General features: G+C 39.1%; 1 protein-coding gene across 2 annotated transcripts in view; it reads right to left on the bottom strand.

The window, feature by feature from the left end:
• Positions 1-2,227: 2,227 nt before the first annotated feature.
• Positions 2,228-20,421, bottom strand: part of LOC307161630 (NACHT, LRR and PYD domains-containing protein 12-like) — a 32,662-nt gene continuing 14,468 nt past the window's right edge. For both annotated transcript variants that reach the window (XM_079876488.1, XM_079876487.1), the window contains exons 12-16: positions 12,335-12,508; positions 11,929-12,102; positions 5,588-5,761; positions 5,187-5,348; positions 2,228-4,376 (exon numbers count right to left, since the gene is read on the bottom strand). In XM_079876488.1, coding sequence (XP_079732614.1) covers positions 4,193-4,376; positions 5,187-5,348; positions 5,588-5,761; positions 11,929-12,102; positions 12,335-12,508 — 868 coding nt within the window. In that variant the 3' untranslated portion in view covers positions 2,228-4,192. The remainder of the gene's footprint in view (positions 4,377-5,186; positions 5,349-5,587; positions 5,762-11,928; positions 12,103-12,334; positions 12,509-20,421) is intronic.

Below are 20,421 nucleotides of genomic sequence, written 5' to 3'. Positions count from 1 at the left end.
CTAGATATATGGTGAATATTATAATATTTAGACCCGTGTTTACTGTTACTGTGTTTGTGGATATCTGCTCAAACGTAGATATGTATATGGTAACCATAATGTTTTATATTTGTTTTATAATTATCATATTTGATACATTCGAAAAGCAAAACGCACAAAACGGCTTCATGTTTTTACTATTATCTCATTTCATATCATCATAACGAATGGAAACATTTGAAGTAACATGATAATCAATATATTTTTCTCTAGTTTAGTTGTTACTGAAATATTTTGGAAGATTTATAGGCTGCTATGGTTATTGTTATTATTATTTTATGCAGCACTGCGCATAGCCTATGCCTACAAGGCACAACAAACCTGGTGTTCATTATATTATATATTGTTGGAAACATTTGTGTGTGTGTGTGTGTGTGTGTGTGTGTGTATTCTGTGAATTTTAAAAAGCAATTTTAACCAGAAAAATCTAAAATGTATTCCCAAAATCGTGCAGGCCTTTCTCTTGATATCAGTATGTTCACTTTTTTTTTTTTTCAGGGCCCAGATGCCACTGAGTCCTGCTGACTTCAACATTCACATGAGTCTCTGTACATGAACCTGGTAAAGTGAAAATCAAATACCTTGGAAATGAAAGGTATGTACAATGTTTTTAGGAATGGCACAAAGGTCTCTGTCTTTGGATCATTGGTTTCAATGAGTGCTTTTTGTCATTTGTTGTGTATCTTTGGATGTTGTGTTGTAAATAAATCAAACAATCTAAAAGCCATTCTTTTTAAAATCTCCTCATTCTTTGTGCAAGGTTGCTCAGAATGATAGGGCCTGATAGCTCCTTATAGGGCCGTTAGGGGAGGGTCTTTGTCTTTCTCAGGTGTGAAAAGCTTACATATTAATGAGCTCTCGCATAAAGCTTTGTCGCACAAAACACGTCGTAAAATTTTTAAATCAATATATTGTCTTATCTGAATGAGCAGTCAGGGTGATTTTCACATCGTTTTAGAGCAAATATTCTAGGCTACGTCATACAATTTTCAAAAGTCTTGTGAAGAAATAATCAGTATGGGTTTCATGACCTTACTTCAGTGAGAATTATTTTTGTATTTTCACAAACCACGCATAAATGTCATTATCTCTATAAACTACAAACTTTTACACACATGCTGCTGATATATTATTGTAGCAGAGTTTGTGCTGAATACAGTGTAATTAGACTTTAGCCATGAAAATGTCACAAGTAACAGAAATAAGCACAAATGTCAGAGCATGTCAGAACACCTCCAGGGCCCAGAAAACAGCTCAGACCCCAGAGGGTTAAATATGAATCGCGTTTCTATGTGTGAATGAATGAACAGCTTTTACCAAACTCTATTGCTATACTGAGATGAGTAAAAATCGACTACAAAATCGGCTAGATTATAAAATTTTTACTGTAAAATACTGCCACATCAAATAAGCTTATAATGTTGCCAATTTCTTCTCATATGAATTGAATTTGTCACAGTGTTGGTTTATGTTTCCTGGTGTCCACTAGAGGTCCTCTTCCCCCACGGTGTCATTCACATTAGGAACTGCATTCCCCACAATCCTTGTCTGTACCAATCACTGTTCATTGCACTCAGCTGTTCCACGTCATCATTGTTCCCAGCTGTTCCCTGTTTCATTGTTAGTTCTGTGTGTGTATATATACCCTGGTTGTTTCAGTGTTTGTCACGGAGTCCTTGTCTTATATCACACCACTTCTGAGTACTACCTTCTTGCCTGTCTTGTATTGTTCTTGTTTTGGATTGCTTCTCTGGTTTTGACCCCTGCATGGACTGTTTGTGAGTACGGATTCCCCAATAAATAATACTGCTTTTGGATCTAACCCGTTTCCGGTGTGTGGATCGTGACGGAATTACGTATGATAAAATGTATACTTTAGTTTTTACAAAGAAAGATTACACTGGAAATATTGTTACAATTTTAAATGTTGTAATTGTATAACCTTTAAAAAAAAAAAAAAAAAAAAAAAATATATATATATATATATATATATATATATATATATATATATATATATATATACAAGGATAGATGTAAACAAAATCTTAAAAGGTCAATATAAGCCTTCTCTTTAAATAATTTTATTATGCTTTATTAGTGACACATTTGGGTGGAGAATATATTCCAAATCTGAAAATACAGTATGAGAACAATTAACTGCACAATTACTAGAAATGTTTACCTTGGATATTGTACAATATGCAAGCACAATTTGTGGAAAAAACAACAACAACTGTGAACCAGTTATATATATATATTGTCCTTGCATTCTTGTGGCTCAGTCACACACCTGAATGAAAGGCTCATTAAGTATGCAGCCTCATTATGCGGGCCCCATTGTCTCCTCAGGTGTGAATCACGCCCACTCACATATTGCCTTTCCAAACAAAAAGTGTGTTACAAAATTTAAATCAATGTATTGTTTTATGTGAATGATTAGGCAGGATGATTTTCACATCATTTTGAAGAAAAAACTCTAGGCGACAATATCCATTAGTCAGAAGTCTTGTGGACACATATTTAGTATGTGTTTTGTGGCCTTATTTCAGACATTTTCATTTTTAGTTTTTTAAATAACCATGCATAAACATTATTCTCTCAAAAATACAAACATGTACATACATGTTGCTCACATATTATGGTAGCCCTGTTTGTGCTAAATAGAGTGTAATAACACCTTTGCCATTAATATGTTTATAAGCAACTGAAAAAAGCACAAATGTAAGGGCATGTCAGAACATCTCAAGGACCCCAAAAACACCTTAGACCCCAGAGGGTTAATTATTCTCAGGTAAGGTAAAGTAAGTCAAGTCTGCTATATACAATAAGCATGTAAATTTCCATACTTACAATATTTAGATCACAGAAGACTTCTCCGTGGTCAGTTCAGCTCAATCTTTCGAAAACAGAGACTTATGGCATATTAAATGCAGGTTAACTAGTTTACATATAACGTATTAATATATATATATATATATAAAAAATAAAGTAAAACAAAATCAAAAAACAACAGTTTGCAAGTCTTAACTGCAAGAGGCACAACAGCAAAGGCATATAGCACCGGAGAGGCAGTCCAGGTGGATCCACGTCTGACTGGACATTCCTTTACAGTCCTTTTTAAAGTCCATCAAACTTTTTGACATGTTCAGAAATCCCCTCCTGGAAACTCCCTCTGTATACATTGTCTTTTACAGACAACTGTCATTAGTTCTGTAAAACCCCTAAGGACTTTATAAAGCTCTTCGTCTCTTTGTCCTCTTTCTACGGGCTTTCCTCCTCTGCCTTCTCCTGCGTCCAGTCTGCAACACAACAATCGGTAATACTTGCATCCTTCTCTTAGTATTCCTTAAAATGCTTTCTAATACATGTTGCATTTCTCTTAATATTCAGCTAAATGCTTTCTAATACGTTACATTTCTCTCTATTCTACTTTTTGCTTACTAAATGTCTTTAACATTCAGTGTGGTATTTTTCTTTATGAGCCATTTTCTCAATAAATGGTTACAAAGATTATTATTACAAGTGTTTTACATTATATAACACTTTCTTAATAAATTGTTTAATAACTTATGGTACTTTTCTTTATAAAACCACTTTTTAATACAGTTACAATTGTGCTTTACTATAATAAAGTAATTCATATACCAAAAGGCATAATTAGAATAGAATAATTGCATATTTCACAACAATATATATATATATACACACACACACACACATATATACTGTATATATAACAAATCAGAGTCACAAATGTATTCCAAAACATAGATTTTACAAAAAAATCTATAAATAATCATTTTTTTTTTATATAAGACATGTACAACTTCACATAAAATATCAATTCAATTTACAAATCAGAATCAACAATATATTCCCAATTCCAAAACTTGGATTTCACACAAAACTAAATAGATATTTATAATAATGAATTATTATAAATAATTATTAAACATCCTAAACCAACACTGATCATTCAATATCACGTTTCTAAAACGCATGCTAACACACACGCTGCTTTATTTAATTGTGAAGTCTGAGTCTCTTCCACCTTTATGAAACACATTTACACATTTATTTCTCCTCATAGACAGTAGTGAGACTCTTCTGTGGATCACCTGATGGTTTCTGCTCCTCTCATGATCATTTCACACTACGATATAATGCATTTATCAGAGTTTGGTGATCGAACTTTATCAGGGATGTTTGGTGATCGATCTTTATCAGGGATGTTTGGTGATCGATCTTCATCAGGGATGTTTGGTGATCGATCTTTATCAGGGATGTTTGGTGATCGACCTTTATCAGGGATGTTTGGTGATTGATCTTCATCTACTCTGTAAAGTGGAACAGAAGAGAAAACAATCAGAGTTCAGTGGAACAAAGTGCAAATTATTATATTTCAATTACTGTTTTTTTTTTTTTTTTTGTAAAAATAAGTTAAATTGAATTCCTGTAATCAGATTAATTACTGACTCTACATGATGTTGCATAGATATTTGTTTTAAATATAATAGATATAAAGCATGAATCATGTTCATATGTTTGTGTGTGTGTGTCGGTGCGACTCCTATTCAGTCTCTGTAAAGGAGAAACTAATGAGTGTACGGCGTATGGAATAAACCACAGGGAGCAAATACAAATGTTATTTTGAGTTCAAACACAAACCTTTAGTTAAAGCCGTTTGTCCTCTAGTTTAAACATGTTTGTAGGCTCTTAGCAAATAACTGAGAGTAAAGTAAGTGTAAAGTAGTGTGACGTGTGTCTTGTCACAGTAAAAACACACAAGAGACAGAGACATTTCTCATGTGAGCTGGACGCTGTGAGCTGAAGCTGGAACTGCACTGATTTTAGCAGGAGTGCAGCGTTTCCTACAATCTGACCAAGTCTGTTTTCACACTGAAATGATTCACTTCTACTGACACAGTTAATAAAGCAGGTGTTGATGTATAAAGCTGTGACAGTGAGCTTTTCTTCTCTTTCCTCCTTTGTGTTGAACATTTCAATAACTTCACATTTTGTTCTCACACAAACCCTTTGTTGCAATAAAGCTTAATGATAATTTCCTTTCACGAATGTTTGAAAGGTTTGTTCACATATCAGAGGTAAATGAAGATCTCTTTAATATCTCAGTGATGTTTCCTCACCTCAGGACACAGTTTGAGTCTCGTAGCTCGTCTCTGAGCCGCTGCTTTGAGTCTCCTATCTTATTGTCTCTCAGATCAAGCTCTTTTAAAAACTGCAGTGCTTTTGATTTAGTCAAAGACTGAGTTAAAGAAGAAACATCTGTAATGCCACAGTCATATAGACTAGAAAGACACAAACAGAGAAAGAGAGATTATCTTACAAACAAATCATGAATGTGAAGAATTTTACACAAATATGATGTGAACTCAGACTCACTGTGAGATATTGAGTATAAAGTGTTTTAGTTTAAAAAAAAAAACAGAAAGTGCACTGCTATAAACAATGAAACATAAGCCCTGCTGTCTTCAAATAAATAAACTTCAGTCACACTGTAATTGCTGTACAGTATAATGATACTAACTGTAGTTTCTCCAGCTTGAATTGTGGGTTCATCAGTAGATCACTGAGGTTTTTCACTCCAGAGTCTCTTAGTTTATTCACATTCAGGTCCAGCTCTCTCAGGTGTGACGGGTTTGATTTCAGAGCTGAAGTCAGGATGAGACTCTGTTTCTCTGTAATACTGCAATTCCACAGACTGAAGACAGAGAAATAACAATAGTTCACATGATGTTGTGAATTAATTAGAATATAAATGTTTAATTAATTATCTTTAATAATAACAGAATCAGTTTTGTCATTTACAAGGTTGTTCAGCTTTAAGAAAAGTCTACCCATAATGCATAGTGGGCGAGAGCGCGCAGATAGAAAAAAGATAGAGAAGTGAAATGAGATTGACTCCATGTGTGTGCGCTGTATTTGTGTAAACCCGGGATAACTTGCAGGCTACATCCGAAATGGCGGAACGACTTGAAAGACTACTCAGAAAACGGAGAGCTGTACGCGGTTCCACGACGAGACTTTTGCAAGACATAGAAACAGAGGTTGGCAAAGATGATCCGATTGTTGACAGATTATGTGAACTGTTAGCCCTGTTATCTGCAAAAGAGGAAACGCTGCTGGAGTTAGATCGCGAAGTAGAGGAGTGTACAGAAACGGATGATTTGGAAAATGAAGTTGTTGATGCGGAGGAGTATGGAGAGCGAGTCGTCAGCGCGTGATGCAGAGAATCCGGGAAAACACCAACAGCAGGCCGTGTGACGCAGTGCCATTGCAGCGCGGACAGACAGTTAAGTTACCCAAGTTAATTATCAGCAAGTTCAGCGGTGAAATTAGCTTGTGGCAAGACTTTTGGAATCAGTTTGAAACCGCTATTCACAGAAATGACGCGCTGAGCAAAACAGAGAAGTTTAATTATTTAAAGACATATGTAACCGGCGCTGCTTCAAAGGCAATAGCGGCACTGATGTTGCCAGACGGCAATTACGATCACGCGATCGATCTGCTTCAGAACCGGTTCGGAAGGAAGGATCTGCTCATTAATGCGCATATGACCAAGTTGTTGAATCTCTGCCCAGTAAAGAATCACACGATGTCAGTGCTCTGAGACAACTCTACGATGAATGTGAAGTACAGATCCGTAGCTTAGACTTGCTGGAGTTGCATCAGAAGCATACGGCAGCCTGCTAAGCCCTGTTCTGCTACAGATGATTCCAGACGACATTGCTCTTCAGTACAGTCGCCAAAGAGGAACCAATGATGAATGGAAGGTCTCAGAAGTTATGGAATTTCTGCAGAAAGAGATTCTGAGCAGAGAAAGAGCCATGCAGCTGATTAAGCCAGGTAGTTCCAAAGACAACCAGAGCTATCATAAACCATTTAAAAAGACCAGACACATCAATTGAAATGAAGCAGAAAAAGCATCACATGCTTCACATGCCGTCAGCTGCAGTTCTGCAAACCACCAGTCAAAGAATACAGAACTGTCTTTTCTGTGACAGTACAGCACACAAAACAGAACTGTGTCCAGGAACTGATATTGCTGCACGAAAGGTAAAATTGATGAAACTGGGACGATGCTTTGTTTTTCTTGGGCCAAAGCACATTGCACGATTCTGTAAAGCCAAGGTGTGCTGTAATGTGTGTGGAGGCAGACATCATAGTGCTGTGTGTGAGAAAGGAGAAACAAACACTTCAGACACTGACTACAAAGATGATGTAGTTTCTTCATTTGCTTCACATTCTGTTAAGATCCAGCCCAATAAACAGAACACTGTGCTTCTTCAGACTGTAAGAGCATGGGCAGAAGGACCTGGTGGACGTAAAAGCATTCGCTGCTTACTGGATGGGGGCAGACAGAGGAGCTTCATCAGTGAGAACACAGTAAGAGCTTTAAAATTGCCTGTGACAAAGCAAGAAACTTTCACTCTTCATACTTTTGGCTCTGCAGCACCAGTAACATCAAAGCGCAACACAGTTAAGTCATTCTGCAAAGCATCTGGAACAAAGAGCAGAAGGTGGAAGTAGAAGCACTCGAGACCCCTCAAGTGTGCAGTGCTGTGATGAAGATTCCAGGGGAGCACATCCAAGCAGAGTTGAAACGAAAAGGCTTGCAGTTGGCAGACTATACAGACCCCAGCACTTGTGATACAGAGTTGTCTATGCTGATTGGTGCAGACTATTATTGGCATGTAGTGTCAGACCAAGTGGAAAGAATCACAGATGCTCTTGTGGCCATTGAGAGCATTTTTGGATGGTCAGTGCAGGGCCCAGTCACAATGTCCAGTGTTTCTGACGCAGCATGCATGCACATACAAATGAATGAAGACACGCTGGTCTCAGAACGTCTGAAAGCCTTCTGGGAAATAGAGTCCCTTGGCATTACCATGCAGCAGACAGACCGCCCTGAAGAAGAGAAGGCTCTTCACATGTTTCAAAAAACAACTCTGTACAAAAACGGACGATATGAAGTTGAGCTGCCATGGCGACCTGACAAACCAGAACTCCCAGATAACTACAGAATCGCAAGGAAAAGATTTGAAGGGCTTAAAAGAAAGTTGCAGTCAGATGTAGTGCTGTATCACAGATATAATGAAGTTGTGAATGATTACCTTGAGCAAGGCATCATCGAAGACGTGATGGAGGATGGATCATCTCCAAACGCTGTAAAGTATTACATGCCTCATCATGCTGTTCTTCGCGAAGACAAGGTAACAACAAAGCTCAGAGTAGTGTTTGATGCTTCATCACATGACATTGGCTTTCCATCACTAAATGACTGTCTACTTACTGGTCCTAACCTGAATCCAGATCTGTTCAGCATACTAATAAAATTCAGACTGAATGAGATTGCATTTACCGCAGACATCAAGAAGGCTTTCTTGCAGATTTCTCTTGCTGAGAAGGACAGAGATGCAGTGCGGTTCCTCTGGCTCACTGCACCACCCCATGAAGACGCAGGTGAGAAGCTGCGTGTGCTACGGATGACGAGAGTGGTGTTTGGAGTGTCCCCCAGTCCATTCCTCCTGGCAGCTACAGTAAGAAAGCATCTGAAGGAATACAAAGACCAACTTCCTGAGGTAGTAAAGATAATATAAGAATCACTTTACGTTGATAACTTAATCTCAAGTGCAAGTGATGTCGAAAATGCCTTCTCCATAACTACTGGTGCAAGTGAGATTATGTATGCAGCTGGCATGGACCTTTGCAAGTGGACAACCAACTGTGCTGCATTAAGGGAGAAATGGAAGACCACAATGAGTGAACCTGCAGAGACAGAAATGCATGGATCAGTACTGAAGGTACTAGGCTTGGTATGGAGAACTAAAACAGATGAGTTCGTCTTTGACCTGACTGCATTGCTGGATGCTGTAGCTAAAAGAGAGAATACTAAAAGAAGTGTTCTAAAGCTCTCTGCTCGCATATTCGACCCAATAGGCTTTCTTACCCCATTCACTGTGCGAGTGAAATGCCTTTTCCAAGAGATGTGGATACGAGGCCTCGGCTGGGATGAGGAGCTGCCCACAGATCTTGCACAAGAATGGCAAGGATGGTGTTCAGAACTTCCACAGATCCACCACATACACATTCCTCGTTGGTATGGAATAAAACCAGTGCACAGACACGACGCACATCAACTCCACATGTTTTGTGATGCAAGCGAGAAAGCTTATACTACTGTCGCTTACCTGCTACGAGTAGCTGATGATGGAGCAAAGACCACATGCCTTGTTGCTTCAAAGTCCAGGGTAGCCCCCCTGAAGAAGATCTCACTGCCTCGTCTTGAGCTGATGGGAGCAGTGATTGGAGCAAGACTAGGAAACAGTCTGTTAAAGCCTCTGAATATGGAGCTCCATCAAGTTTATATGTGGTCGGATTCGATGATTGTGCTGCAGTGAATTCGCAGTCCAGCTTACAAATGGAAACAGTTTGTGTCAAACCGAGTGTCAGAAATCCAGTCTTTAACCAATCCTGCAATGTGGTCTCACTGTAAAGGCAAGTTCAATCCTGCAGACCTTCCCACCAGAGGTCAGACTGCAGCTAACCTGAAGGAAAGTCAACTGTGGTGGAAAGGACCTTCATTTCTGACTGCACCGAATCTATTGGAAGACAGCGATGAAGATCAAAGTGATGAAGATGTGACTAGTGAGCTAAAGCAAGGTCAGCAGATCATTGTGCAACTCAGTAGCGGCAGTGACGAAAAGAGAATGGAACCTGTCCTGGATTTACTGAAGTACAGTAAGCTAAAGCGAGTTCTGCGAGTCACCACTTGGATCAAGCGGTTTGTGCACAATGCAAGTTCAAGCTCCAAGATGCGAGGTGAGCTGACTGCTGAGGAAATATTTGAGGCCGAGAAGTACTGGATAAAGTTGACACAAGATAGCAGCTTTAGTCATGAAATCAGTTTGCTGAAAGCTGGTAAGACCCTGAACGCAGATTCAAAAATCAGAGACCTAAAACCTTTCCTTGACGAAGATGAATTGCTCTGTGTTGGAGGCAGACTGCAACAGTCAGACTTCAGTTACAGAGAAAAACATCCATGGATTCTGCCCAACAAAGACAGATATTGTGAGCTGCTGGTTCAGCACAATCATGAATTTATCATGCATTCTGGTCTGAGAGACACACTAGTACAAATTAGAAGTAGATACTGGATTTTGCGAGCCAGACAAATTGTGAAAAGTATTCTGTCAAAATGTACTGTGTGCAAAAGATTTAAAGCAAAGCCCGCACAGCAGGACACTGCTCCATTACCACGAGACAGAATATCAGAGACCCCCCCATTTGAAGTAACTGGCATAGACTTTGCAGGTCCACTGTATGTGAAGAATGATTGTGCACTATGCAAGGCTTATGTTGCTCTGTTCACATGTGCTGTCACTAGAGCAGTGCATTTGGAACTGGTTTCAAATCAGTCAACAGAAAGCGATTTGTTTCCAGAAGAGGGCTGTGCAAGGTCATCTATTCAGACAATGCCAAAACCTTTAAGAGAGCAAACCAAGACCTTAGTGAGCTGTGGAAAGCCATCAAAGATCCACAAATTCTGGAATACTTCTCAGGGAAGGGCATCACTTGGCGTTTCATTGTAGAACGAGCAGCCTGGTGGGGTGGATTTTGGGAGAGGCTTGTTAGGTCTGTGAAAACGAGCCTGAGGAAGGTGCTAGGAAAGGCATCGCTCACCTTTGAAGAAATGTCTACACTCCTTGCAGAAGTAGAGGCCACACTGAATTCCAGACCCCTCACCTTTGTCCACAATGAGCTCGACGAGCCGCAGCCACTAACACCAGCACACTTCTTGGTGGGTGAATGACTTACTTCACTGCCTCCAAAACCATTTCCGGCAGACTATGATCATCCCACTGTGAGTAAAGAGGATGTGACAAAAAGGTGGAGATACAGGAACCGACTCATGACCAACCTGTGGAATCGCTGGAGGAAGGACTATCTACTGGACCTGAAATCTGCACATTCCTGCAACACACAGAAACCTTCTGAGATGAAGATGGGTGACATTGTTCTCATAGGAGATGCCAACATGCCGAGACAAACCTGGAAATTAGGAAAAATTGAAGAGCTGTTCCCAGGCCGAGATGGCAAAGTTAGATCCTGTGCTGTTCGCACATCCACAGGGACTGGGTTAAAGAGACCCATTCAATTGCTTTACGCATTAGAGATTTAAGTTGATGAACATTTGTTCATGGGGGGAGGATGTTGTGAATTAATTAGAATAGAAATGTTTAATTAATTATCTTTAATAATAACAGAATCGGTTTTGTAATTTACAAGGTTGTTCAGCTTTAAGAAAAGTCTACCCATAATGCATAGTGGGCGAGAGCGCACAGATAGAAAAAAGATAGAGAAGTGAAATGAGATTGACTCCATGTGTGTGCGCTGTATTTGTGTAAACCTGTTCAAACTTCAGTAAACAGTTCGTTTATTTTAATTCAAGTCGGCAGTGGTCATTACTGCTTGTGAAGGAAGAAAAGACACGACACATCTATGATGATCATCTTATTGAAGAGCTACAGCAGCATTTAGTTTCCAATAGTTTGTTCTGAAACCCAGTCACACTAGTTCTGTGTGCTGGAAGACACTGTTTCTTCTCTTTCATTTTTACCTATTTATTTGACATCTCTCTTCTTTATTCTCTGTTGAAAAGGCAGATTTCTGCATGTACAGAATCAGTACATTGTATCAAATGCTGGAAATTAAACAATTACTAACTAGATAAAAAACACAAAAAAAGTGAGCAATAGGGAAAACCCAGAAGTGCACTGCTATAAACAATGAAACATAAGCCCTGCTGTCTTCAAATAAATAAACTTCAGTCACACTGTAATTGCTGTACAGTATAATGATACTAACTGTAGTTTCTCCAGCTTGAATTGTGGGTTCATCAGTAGATCACTGAGGTTTTTCACTCCAGAGTCTCCTAGTTTATTCTCGCTCAGGTTCAGCTCTCTCAGGTGTGACGGGTTTGATTTCAGAGCTGAAGTCACATAAGAACAACCTTCATCTGTCATATCACAGCATCTTAACCTACATTAGCAGAGAGAGAGCGGAAAATAAGACAGAAGAAAAGAAAACTCTTTATTCTGTAAAGTCATCATCTTCATAAGCAAATAAAACAGAGAGAGGAAGAGAGATCTTCATCTTTATTTCACCAGATCACCAAATACTAAGTTTGCACAAATAATATGTTACATTGTTTTAGTTTAAACTGTTGAAGTGATTTCAAGCATTTTGATTCTGGTATGTGAATGTGACTGACCTCAATCTCTCCAGTTTACAGTTTGAATCCTTCAGTACGGCACATAAGTGCTTCACTCCTGTGTTTCCTAGTTTATTCCTGCTCAGGTTCAGCTCTCTCAGGTGTGACGGGTTTGATTTCAGAGCTGAAGTCAGGATGAGACTCTGTTTCTCTGTAATACTGCAATCGCTCAGACTGAAGACAGAAAGAGAAAATTACTCAGATCTAGGGGTGGGAATCTCTAGGCACCTCACGATTCAATTCGATTACGATTCAGAGGGTAACGATTATCGATGCATCTTTTCTTTTCTTTTTTTGTGACAACTTGGTACTTTTAAAGCAAAGTATTTATGATGACCCATAAAGAATTTACTTACAATACTTCCTATATTCATTTTATTAATAAAACAAATGGAAGTGATTTGGCAAGTCAACTGTAAGGTTATATTTGCCAGCATATGTCCCAACATTGCAAAGAACCAACAGGAAAATAAACATGTGCCTGTACTAGCAGCGTACAAAATCACAAACAGTTTTCGTTCACAAATATAGAATGATGTACCAGCAGCTCTCATACAAACATAATGCTTGTGGACTTACGCATATTCTGAATAATTAATAAAATGCAAAGCCGCTCTTATACACAACTAAATAATAAAGCGTTATGACTTGTTTGCTGTATACCACAAATCAAAAACAGCTTATACAAAAAAGTGAATGAACATCTGCAGAGAGCACAGTCAAAGTGTAGCTTGTTGTGACTGGCATTGCACTGATACACACTGTGCCTGTGGAGGGCCGTATAACGTATGTATAACAGATCGGTTTACAGCATATTGATGTGAAAACTAAACTATACAGAAAGCAGCTCTCATACAAAACATACTAAATAGGTCACAATTAAATTGCCAATTTTCCATACGTTAGCTTTTAACGAAGAGGGTGGCGTTCGAATTTGGCGCTCAACCATCATGCGTCTCTGTTATGTGCTTGTGTGTGTGTGCGTCTCTGTTATGTGCTCGTGTGTGTGTGTGTGTGCTAGAGGTCTTCACGGGTCCAAAAATTCGTGCCCGAACCCGAAAGAGACCCGTAATGTGCTAAACCGAACCGACCCGGACCCGTCTATTATTTCAAAAGCTGGACCCGGACCCGTGCAGATCCGAGGAATGCCTAACCGGACCCGACCTGGACCAGTCTATTATTTGAAAGCTGGACCCGAAACCGCCGGGAAGACACAGACCCGACTGGACCCGATTGTCACATATTCCACCTTAAACTGCTGCTACAAGTCAATAAACCTGTTGCGAAAAATACAACTTTTTGTCTTACCTAATTTAAGGAGCCGTAGTAGTCTCCTCTCCCTTCCTTGTAACGTTAACGTTACCTGACTGGCTGTGATCATGCATTACAATCCTCCGACAAGAAAGTTATTCATGTTATTCCTCTCGTTATTCCAAGTCCAAGCTTAATCCACTCATTATTTCAGCTTCAAAAGTCCACTTGATGTCACGGTGACGGATGACAAATGCAACTTTGCACATGTAACTTACATTCTGACTCGAGTTAACTAACTCGCATAATAACTTTGACTGTTTGCCCTTTTGAACTAACGTTATAATAACGATTGCTCCTTCAGTGCCATGGCCGCTGACGTTATTTATTTGCTATCATGTTCTGCTCTGCATCGAGTCTGAATCTGACCACTAAAACTTTAAGATTAAACAAGACGGTTAATATATATTGTAAAATCTAAAGCGCGGTTTGGCGGTCCCTCACTGAAGCTGGTAACTGGTTGCCATAGAAACATGACACGCGCTTGAGACTGCACATGCACGCTCAACCTAAAATATGCTTTTTAACGCAATTTATTTTGAGTGTCCTAATTTTACAAGTTGCAAGTTACAAAAAAACACAAGCAGTGTCTAATCACGGCCGGGTTTTCTCCGAGTCTGATCTGATGACTCCGATCGCACGGGTATTACACACAATGTTAAACAGACCCGGGACCCGAAGTAATAAATTCGGACCCGACCCGGACCCGGCTGATCATTTAAAATATAGACCCGAACCCGTACGGGTCCCGGGTCGACGGGTCTCGGGTTCACTGTGAAGACCTCTAGTGTGTGTGTCTCTGTTATGTGTGTGTCTCTGTTATGTTAGGAAGCATGGCATTAGCTTTCACTGTTATGCCGACGATACTCAGCTGTATATTTCTTCAAAACCTAACGATACTTACTAATTCACAAAATTAACGGAATGCACTGCTGATAAAAAATTGGATGACTCGTAATTTCCTACTACTAAATTCTGAAAAAACAGAGATTCTAATTATTGGACAAAAAAACTTCCTCACGTAATAACCTAGAATACTGTCTAACAATCGATGGCTGCTCTGTAAAGTCTTCGTCGTCGGTTAGGAACCTGGGTGTGCTCTTTGATACCAATCTTTCATTTGAAAGTCACGTGTCTAGTATCTGTAAAACCGCATTTTTCCATCTTAAAAATACATCTAAATTACGCCATATGCTCTCATTGACAAATGCGGAACAATTAGTTCATGCGTTCATGACCTGAAGGCTAGATTATTGTAATGCTCTACTGGGTGGTTGCCCTGCACGCTTAATAAACAAACTACAGCTAGTTCAAAACGCAGCATCTCGAGTTCTTACTAGAACCAGGACGTATGACCATATTAGCCCGGTTCTGTCAACACTGCATTGGCTCCCTATTAAAAATTGTATACATTTTAAAATATTGCTGATTACTTACAAAGCACTTAATGGTTTAGCTCCGCAGTGCTTGAGCGAGCTCTTAACGCATTATAGTCCTTCACGTCTATTGCGATCTCAAAATTCCGGCCAGTTGATAATACCTAGAATATCAAAATCGACTGCTGGCGGTAGATCCTTTTCCTATTTAGCACCAAAACTTTGGAACAGTCTTCCTAACATTGTCCGGGAAGCAGACACACTCTGTCAGTTCAAAGCTAGACTAAAAACACATCTCTTTGACCTAGCATTCACATAATACATTATAGACTTCTATAATTCAGTGTTAGGCTGCATAGATTAGATCAGCCGGAACCGGCAACACTTCCCATAAATCCTGATGTACTCGTTACATCATAAGAAGAATAGCATCTACACTAATTTTAGTGTCTGTGTTTATCCCGAGGACTTCCCGCAGCCTGCCGGATCCAGGCAGTATCCAGATCTGATGAAGGACCTTCGCCTGGACCCGATGACAACGCAGTGCTGAAGTGCCAACTAGTCTCTCCCTATGGAGGATCCCTTTACCACTATACAGATAAGGCGTTGTCGGGAAACTTAATTTGCGTTCCTACCCCGAATTGATAAAATCAAATAAAATTCTGTATCAAAACTTATAAGGAAACGCCAGTACTTTGTTTAGGCTTGGCTTGTAGGGAATTCCAAACCTGCACACATATATTCAAACGCACATAACTATAGAACCAATTCTTAATGCGCATGTGAACGCCATCAGCGTTTCTCACAGGTTCGCGTTTAAAGTCTGTGTAGAGAGAATGGTGTCTTCTTGGCGGCCCCTAATTTAATAACAAATGATCGTTGCGATGGAAGTGAATCAATCAAAACTAACTTTAGCAGGAAAATAACTTTATTAAAGAACCGCTATAAAGCCAAAACAATCTCTGTTACCTTAAATTATACGCTTATCTCTGTAAAGCTGCTTTGAAACAATCTACATTGTTAAAAGCGCTATATAAATGAAGATGACTTGACTTGACCTATGTGTGTGTCTCTGTTATGTGTGTGTCTCAGTTATGTGTGCGTCTCTGTTATGTGTGCGTCTCTGTTATGTGTGTGTCTCTGTTATGTGCTCGCCACAGACTGTCCGCGTTAAGGTTGCCAACTGTCCTGTATTAGCCGTAGGGGTGCAACGGATCAAAAAACTCACGGTTCGGATCGTTTCTCGGATCAGAGTCACGGATCGGATCATTTTTCGGATCAAAAAAAATAAAAAAAAGACAAGACAAGACAAATAAACACAAGTTTTGTCTTTTTGTTTATTAACACTTTTAAAATGAAGCGTGACTATAAACACACTGATAGCGTTTGTGATGGCTTTAGCCCGGTCTGATTGTGCAACATTGAGCAGCCTTCGTTTTCACTCCTGTCAGTGAAACACCGGGATGATGTCGCTTCAAATGCGTGGCCATTCTTGATGTGTTTCCACAGATGTCCCGTTACCACTTTTTCACTTCCGATACGATACCGATGCCGCAGGTTTGGCTATTTGCCGATACCGATATCAATCCGATATTTTTATTTTATTCTTGAACTAATACTACTAATAATAAAATATATGGAAGCACTTTGCTCAATTAGCCACATAAAAACATCTCACTCAAATGGAGAACAAATACTTCTCCAGTATATAGTCCACAACAACAGTTGATAATAAAAGACTGCCACCCTTTATTCAAAAGACCTTGAGATATGTTTGGTAATTGTAGGCTACCTGAATGAATTTAAAATTAATTTGCTATATTTCAGATCAATATATTTGTTTCCTTTTAATTAACTTTAACGTTATTCTCATCTGAATTATAAATCATTTATTTCTGTATAAAATGATACTACCATTAAAAACACATTTGATTTTCTTTTTTAATCAATGTAGAATGTGTAACTTCAAAATAAACAGATTACTCTGTTTGAGGACAAGAAATGAAAACCAATGCAATATGATGAAGATGAATGTCCAAAAGATGAGATAATTTTTGCTTTTAAACAGCATGTGTGTGTGTGTGTGTGTGATTGTTCGATCGCGCCCGTGCCTCTCTCTCTCTCTCTCTCTCTGACACACACACACATTCCAGCATACATCGCAGCCTGTTCATTTTGCTGCGTTCACACCATATGCGAATAGAGCGTCAAATTCGCGTCTAGTTCGATGCTTGAACAGTTTGAATCCTTTCGCGCGTCCAAAGCGAATAGGACGCGCCGCGCGCGTATAATGATAAAGCGAGCGTTTGAAGCGAAATAGACACGTGTTCCAGGGAAGCCAAAATGCTCCCATACAGGGGATTTAAATGACGCGGGGCGTTCAAGCTCCTCCGTTCCTCCGCTCGCCATGACCACGCTGTGTGTGGACTGAACATGCGCACAACTTTTTTTTTTTCATAAATCAATCCGCGGATCACATGTGCGCCGAACCGAAGATATTGATCCGAACGGATCACGGATCAATGATGATCCTTTGCACCACTAATTAGCCGGGACGTCCCGTATGTTGGGCCTAATTTATTTGTCCCGTGCGTGACCTCACTTGTCCCATTTTTTGACTAGCCTACTACGCTGATCTATCCACTGACTGATACAACAGCAGCAGTGCTGATCACGACACTCGAGAATGATTACCGACACTTGTCATCATTCAATCACAGCTTTTCTTAAAGGGGGGGTGAAATGCTCATTTTCACTCAATCTCCTGTTAATCTTGAGTACCTATAGAGTAGTATTGCATCCTTCATATCTCCAAAACGTCTTTAGTTTTATTATATTTATAAGTTAAAGATTGGCTGTACCGAGTCTTTCCGGAAAAAACCGAGCGGCTGGGGGCGGGCCGTGTGGGCGGTGTGCTATAGCTGTGCTAACTGATCTAACAACAACACAGAGAGACATTTGAAGTAGTTTACTCACCGTGACTGCTCGATCCTTAAGCATTAGACGATCTGCAAATAAGTCGATCTGGGCTTTGTTTATAGAACAATCATCGTCGAAATGCAGGGAACAAAGAGTCGTGCACAACCTCCGTTGATGCTTCGAAAAAACAAACTCCATCCACTATTCCCTTAACGCTGGGTTCTTTGGGAATCTGTGCAGGGTTGTCTTGCCCTGCCAACCAAAAACCCACTTCTTTGGTGACACTGACTTCCCTAAAAGCCGAGCATAGCGCTTTGAGGTAACGTACTGCTTTCGCTCTCTTCTCTCTCTGGTCTGCGAGTGCGCGCGCGGCTGCGGAGAAGTGCCCTTAGGACCCATATAAGGAAATTCCGCTCTATCTTACGTAAGACAGAGCCATACTCGAAAAAGACTTTCCGAAACTTGTGACAAACCGGAAGGAGTATTTTTGGAACAAAAATACTCCTTCAAACGTACAACTTAACTTTTGAAACTTTGTCCATGTTTAGCATGGGAATCCAACTCTTTAACAGTGTAAAAAACTCAGTATGCATGAAACAGCAATTCACCCCCCCTTTAATCATTGTTTGATTTGCGAACATAATCCTCTGCCGTCTGGTCGCTTCCGCTTCAAGCCGGACTCGTCTCGCGCTAACGGTAGGCTAATTCCCTTTCACTGTCCACGTTTTGATTTCGGCAAATCAGTTTTTTTCGGCAAATGTGATTATTGTTCATGAGTCTAACATCCAGCCACGCAAGAAAACATGTAATCTACCTTGAGGAAATAATATGCTCAAAATACATTTCTGATTATTATTAATGTTTAAAACTGTTTTTTTTTTTTTTTTTTTTTTTCTTCAGGATTCTTTGATGAATATAAAGTTCATAAGAGATTTATTTGAAATAGAAAGCTTTTGTAACATTATAAATGTCTTTACTGTCACTTTTGATTAATGTAATGCAACCTTGCTGAATAAAAGTAGGCAAGTTTCTTTAATTTCTTTCAAAAATAAAATAAAATTCGTACTAACCCCAAACTTTTGAACTGTAAGCCTAGTAGTTAATGTTAAAAAAGCTTTCTATTTTAGATAAATGCTGTTATTTTGAACGATGGTTTGTTTGTAATATGACATTTTTTATGTAGGCTATGACATTAAAGCTCTTTTTAGAATTAAATTGTACATAAATAGGTTAAGCAATACAAATGCGTTTATGATAACCTTTTAAACACATACTTAACTGCAGACACTGAAATGACGTACTGTGTGATACAGTACAAATATTTTGAGTGTCCCTCATTTTCCTATAAAGAACCACGATTGTCCCGCATTTTCCTTTTCTGAAGTTGGCAACCTTAGTCCGCGCACTGCACGTCCGCTTTAGAGTTCTGCCTTTTGCATTCAATCAATATTATGTTATTAGAGAAAAAGAGAAAAAAGAAAAAATATATATTTTTGACATTTGTGAATCGATTCAAAATCGTCCGCATCGCGATGCATCTTAGAATCGATTTGTTCGCCCACCCCTACTCAGATCTATGATGATCAACTAACGTGTTCATCTTCATCCAGCAGACTTTTGCTGACAAATAAACAGGGATATCAAGGTAAAGGTAACATGGCGAAAGACTACACATTGTTCATTTAAATATACAACCAACATTGTAACAATAAAAAGGTTGAAATTGTTGATGTATTTATGTTAGTTTACACATTAATTTCATTTAATCTTTAAGGTTCTTTCATGTCAATGTTACCCTTGGTTTGCTCACTGGGTCAAATGTGTTTATGACGGTTGTTTTCAGACACATTGTCTACTTGCTAAAGCTTTACAGTAAGGTTTCATTTGTTAACATTAACTACATTAGTTAACATGAACCCATGATGGACAATACTATACAGCATTTAATAACCTTAAGTTTAAACATTTACTAATACATTTTTAAATACAAAAGTTTTCTGTTAACATTAGTAAATCCTCTGTGAACTAACATGAAGAAAGAATAACTGTATAAACTAACATGATCAGATTAAGAAATAAAAGTATTTCCTCAAGCAGAAGACAATCAAACAAGTTTTGTAAAAGGTAGTTCATCTGCTTTAGTGCTGCACCGTGAGGCAGTGTCAGTGTATTTTATGGATGGCTTAGCTAAACAGGACAATAAGAGACTATTAACTACTATTATTGCTTTTAATTATACTAATGTCTAATTAAAACGTCTACAAATGTATAAAACTGATCAGAGATCAGGTAAAACCCACAGACACTTGTTCAATCTCAGTGATCATCACAGTGATCACCGCCCCCCAGTGGTGAACCATTGACATTTCTAAACGTTTGGAAACAGTTATGACGTAACAAAGCCTTGTTTACTAAAATCACGTGACTTTGGCAGTTTGATGGTTCGGAGCAGACTCCGAACCACTGATTCGAAACAAAAGA

Source organism: Squalius cephalus (genome assembly GCF_949319135.1).
Source record: "Squalius cephalus genome assembly, chromosome: 7".
NCBI classification, from domain to species: Eukaryota; Metazoa; Chordata; class Actinopteri; order Cypriniformes; family Leuciscidae; genus Squalius; species Squalius cephalus.
The sequence above is the reverse complement of the archived record's forward strand: the minus strand, read 5'-3'. Positions and strand labels throughout refer to the sequence as shown.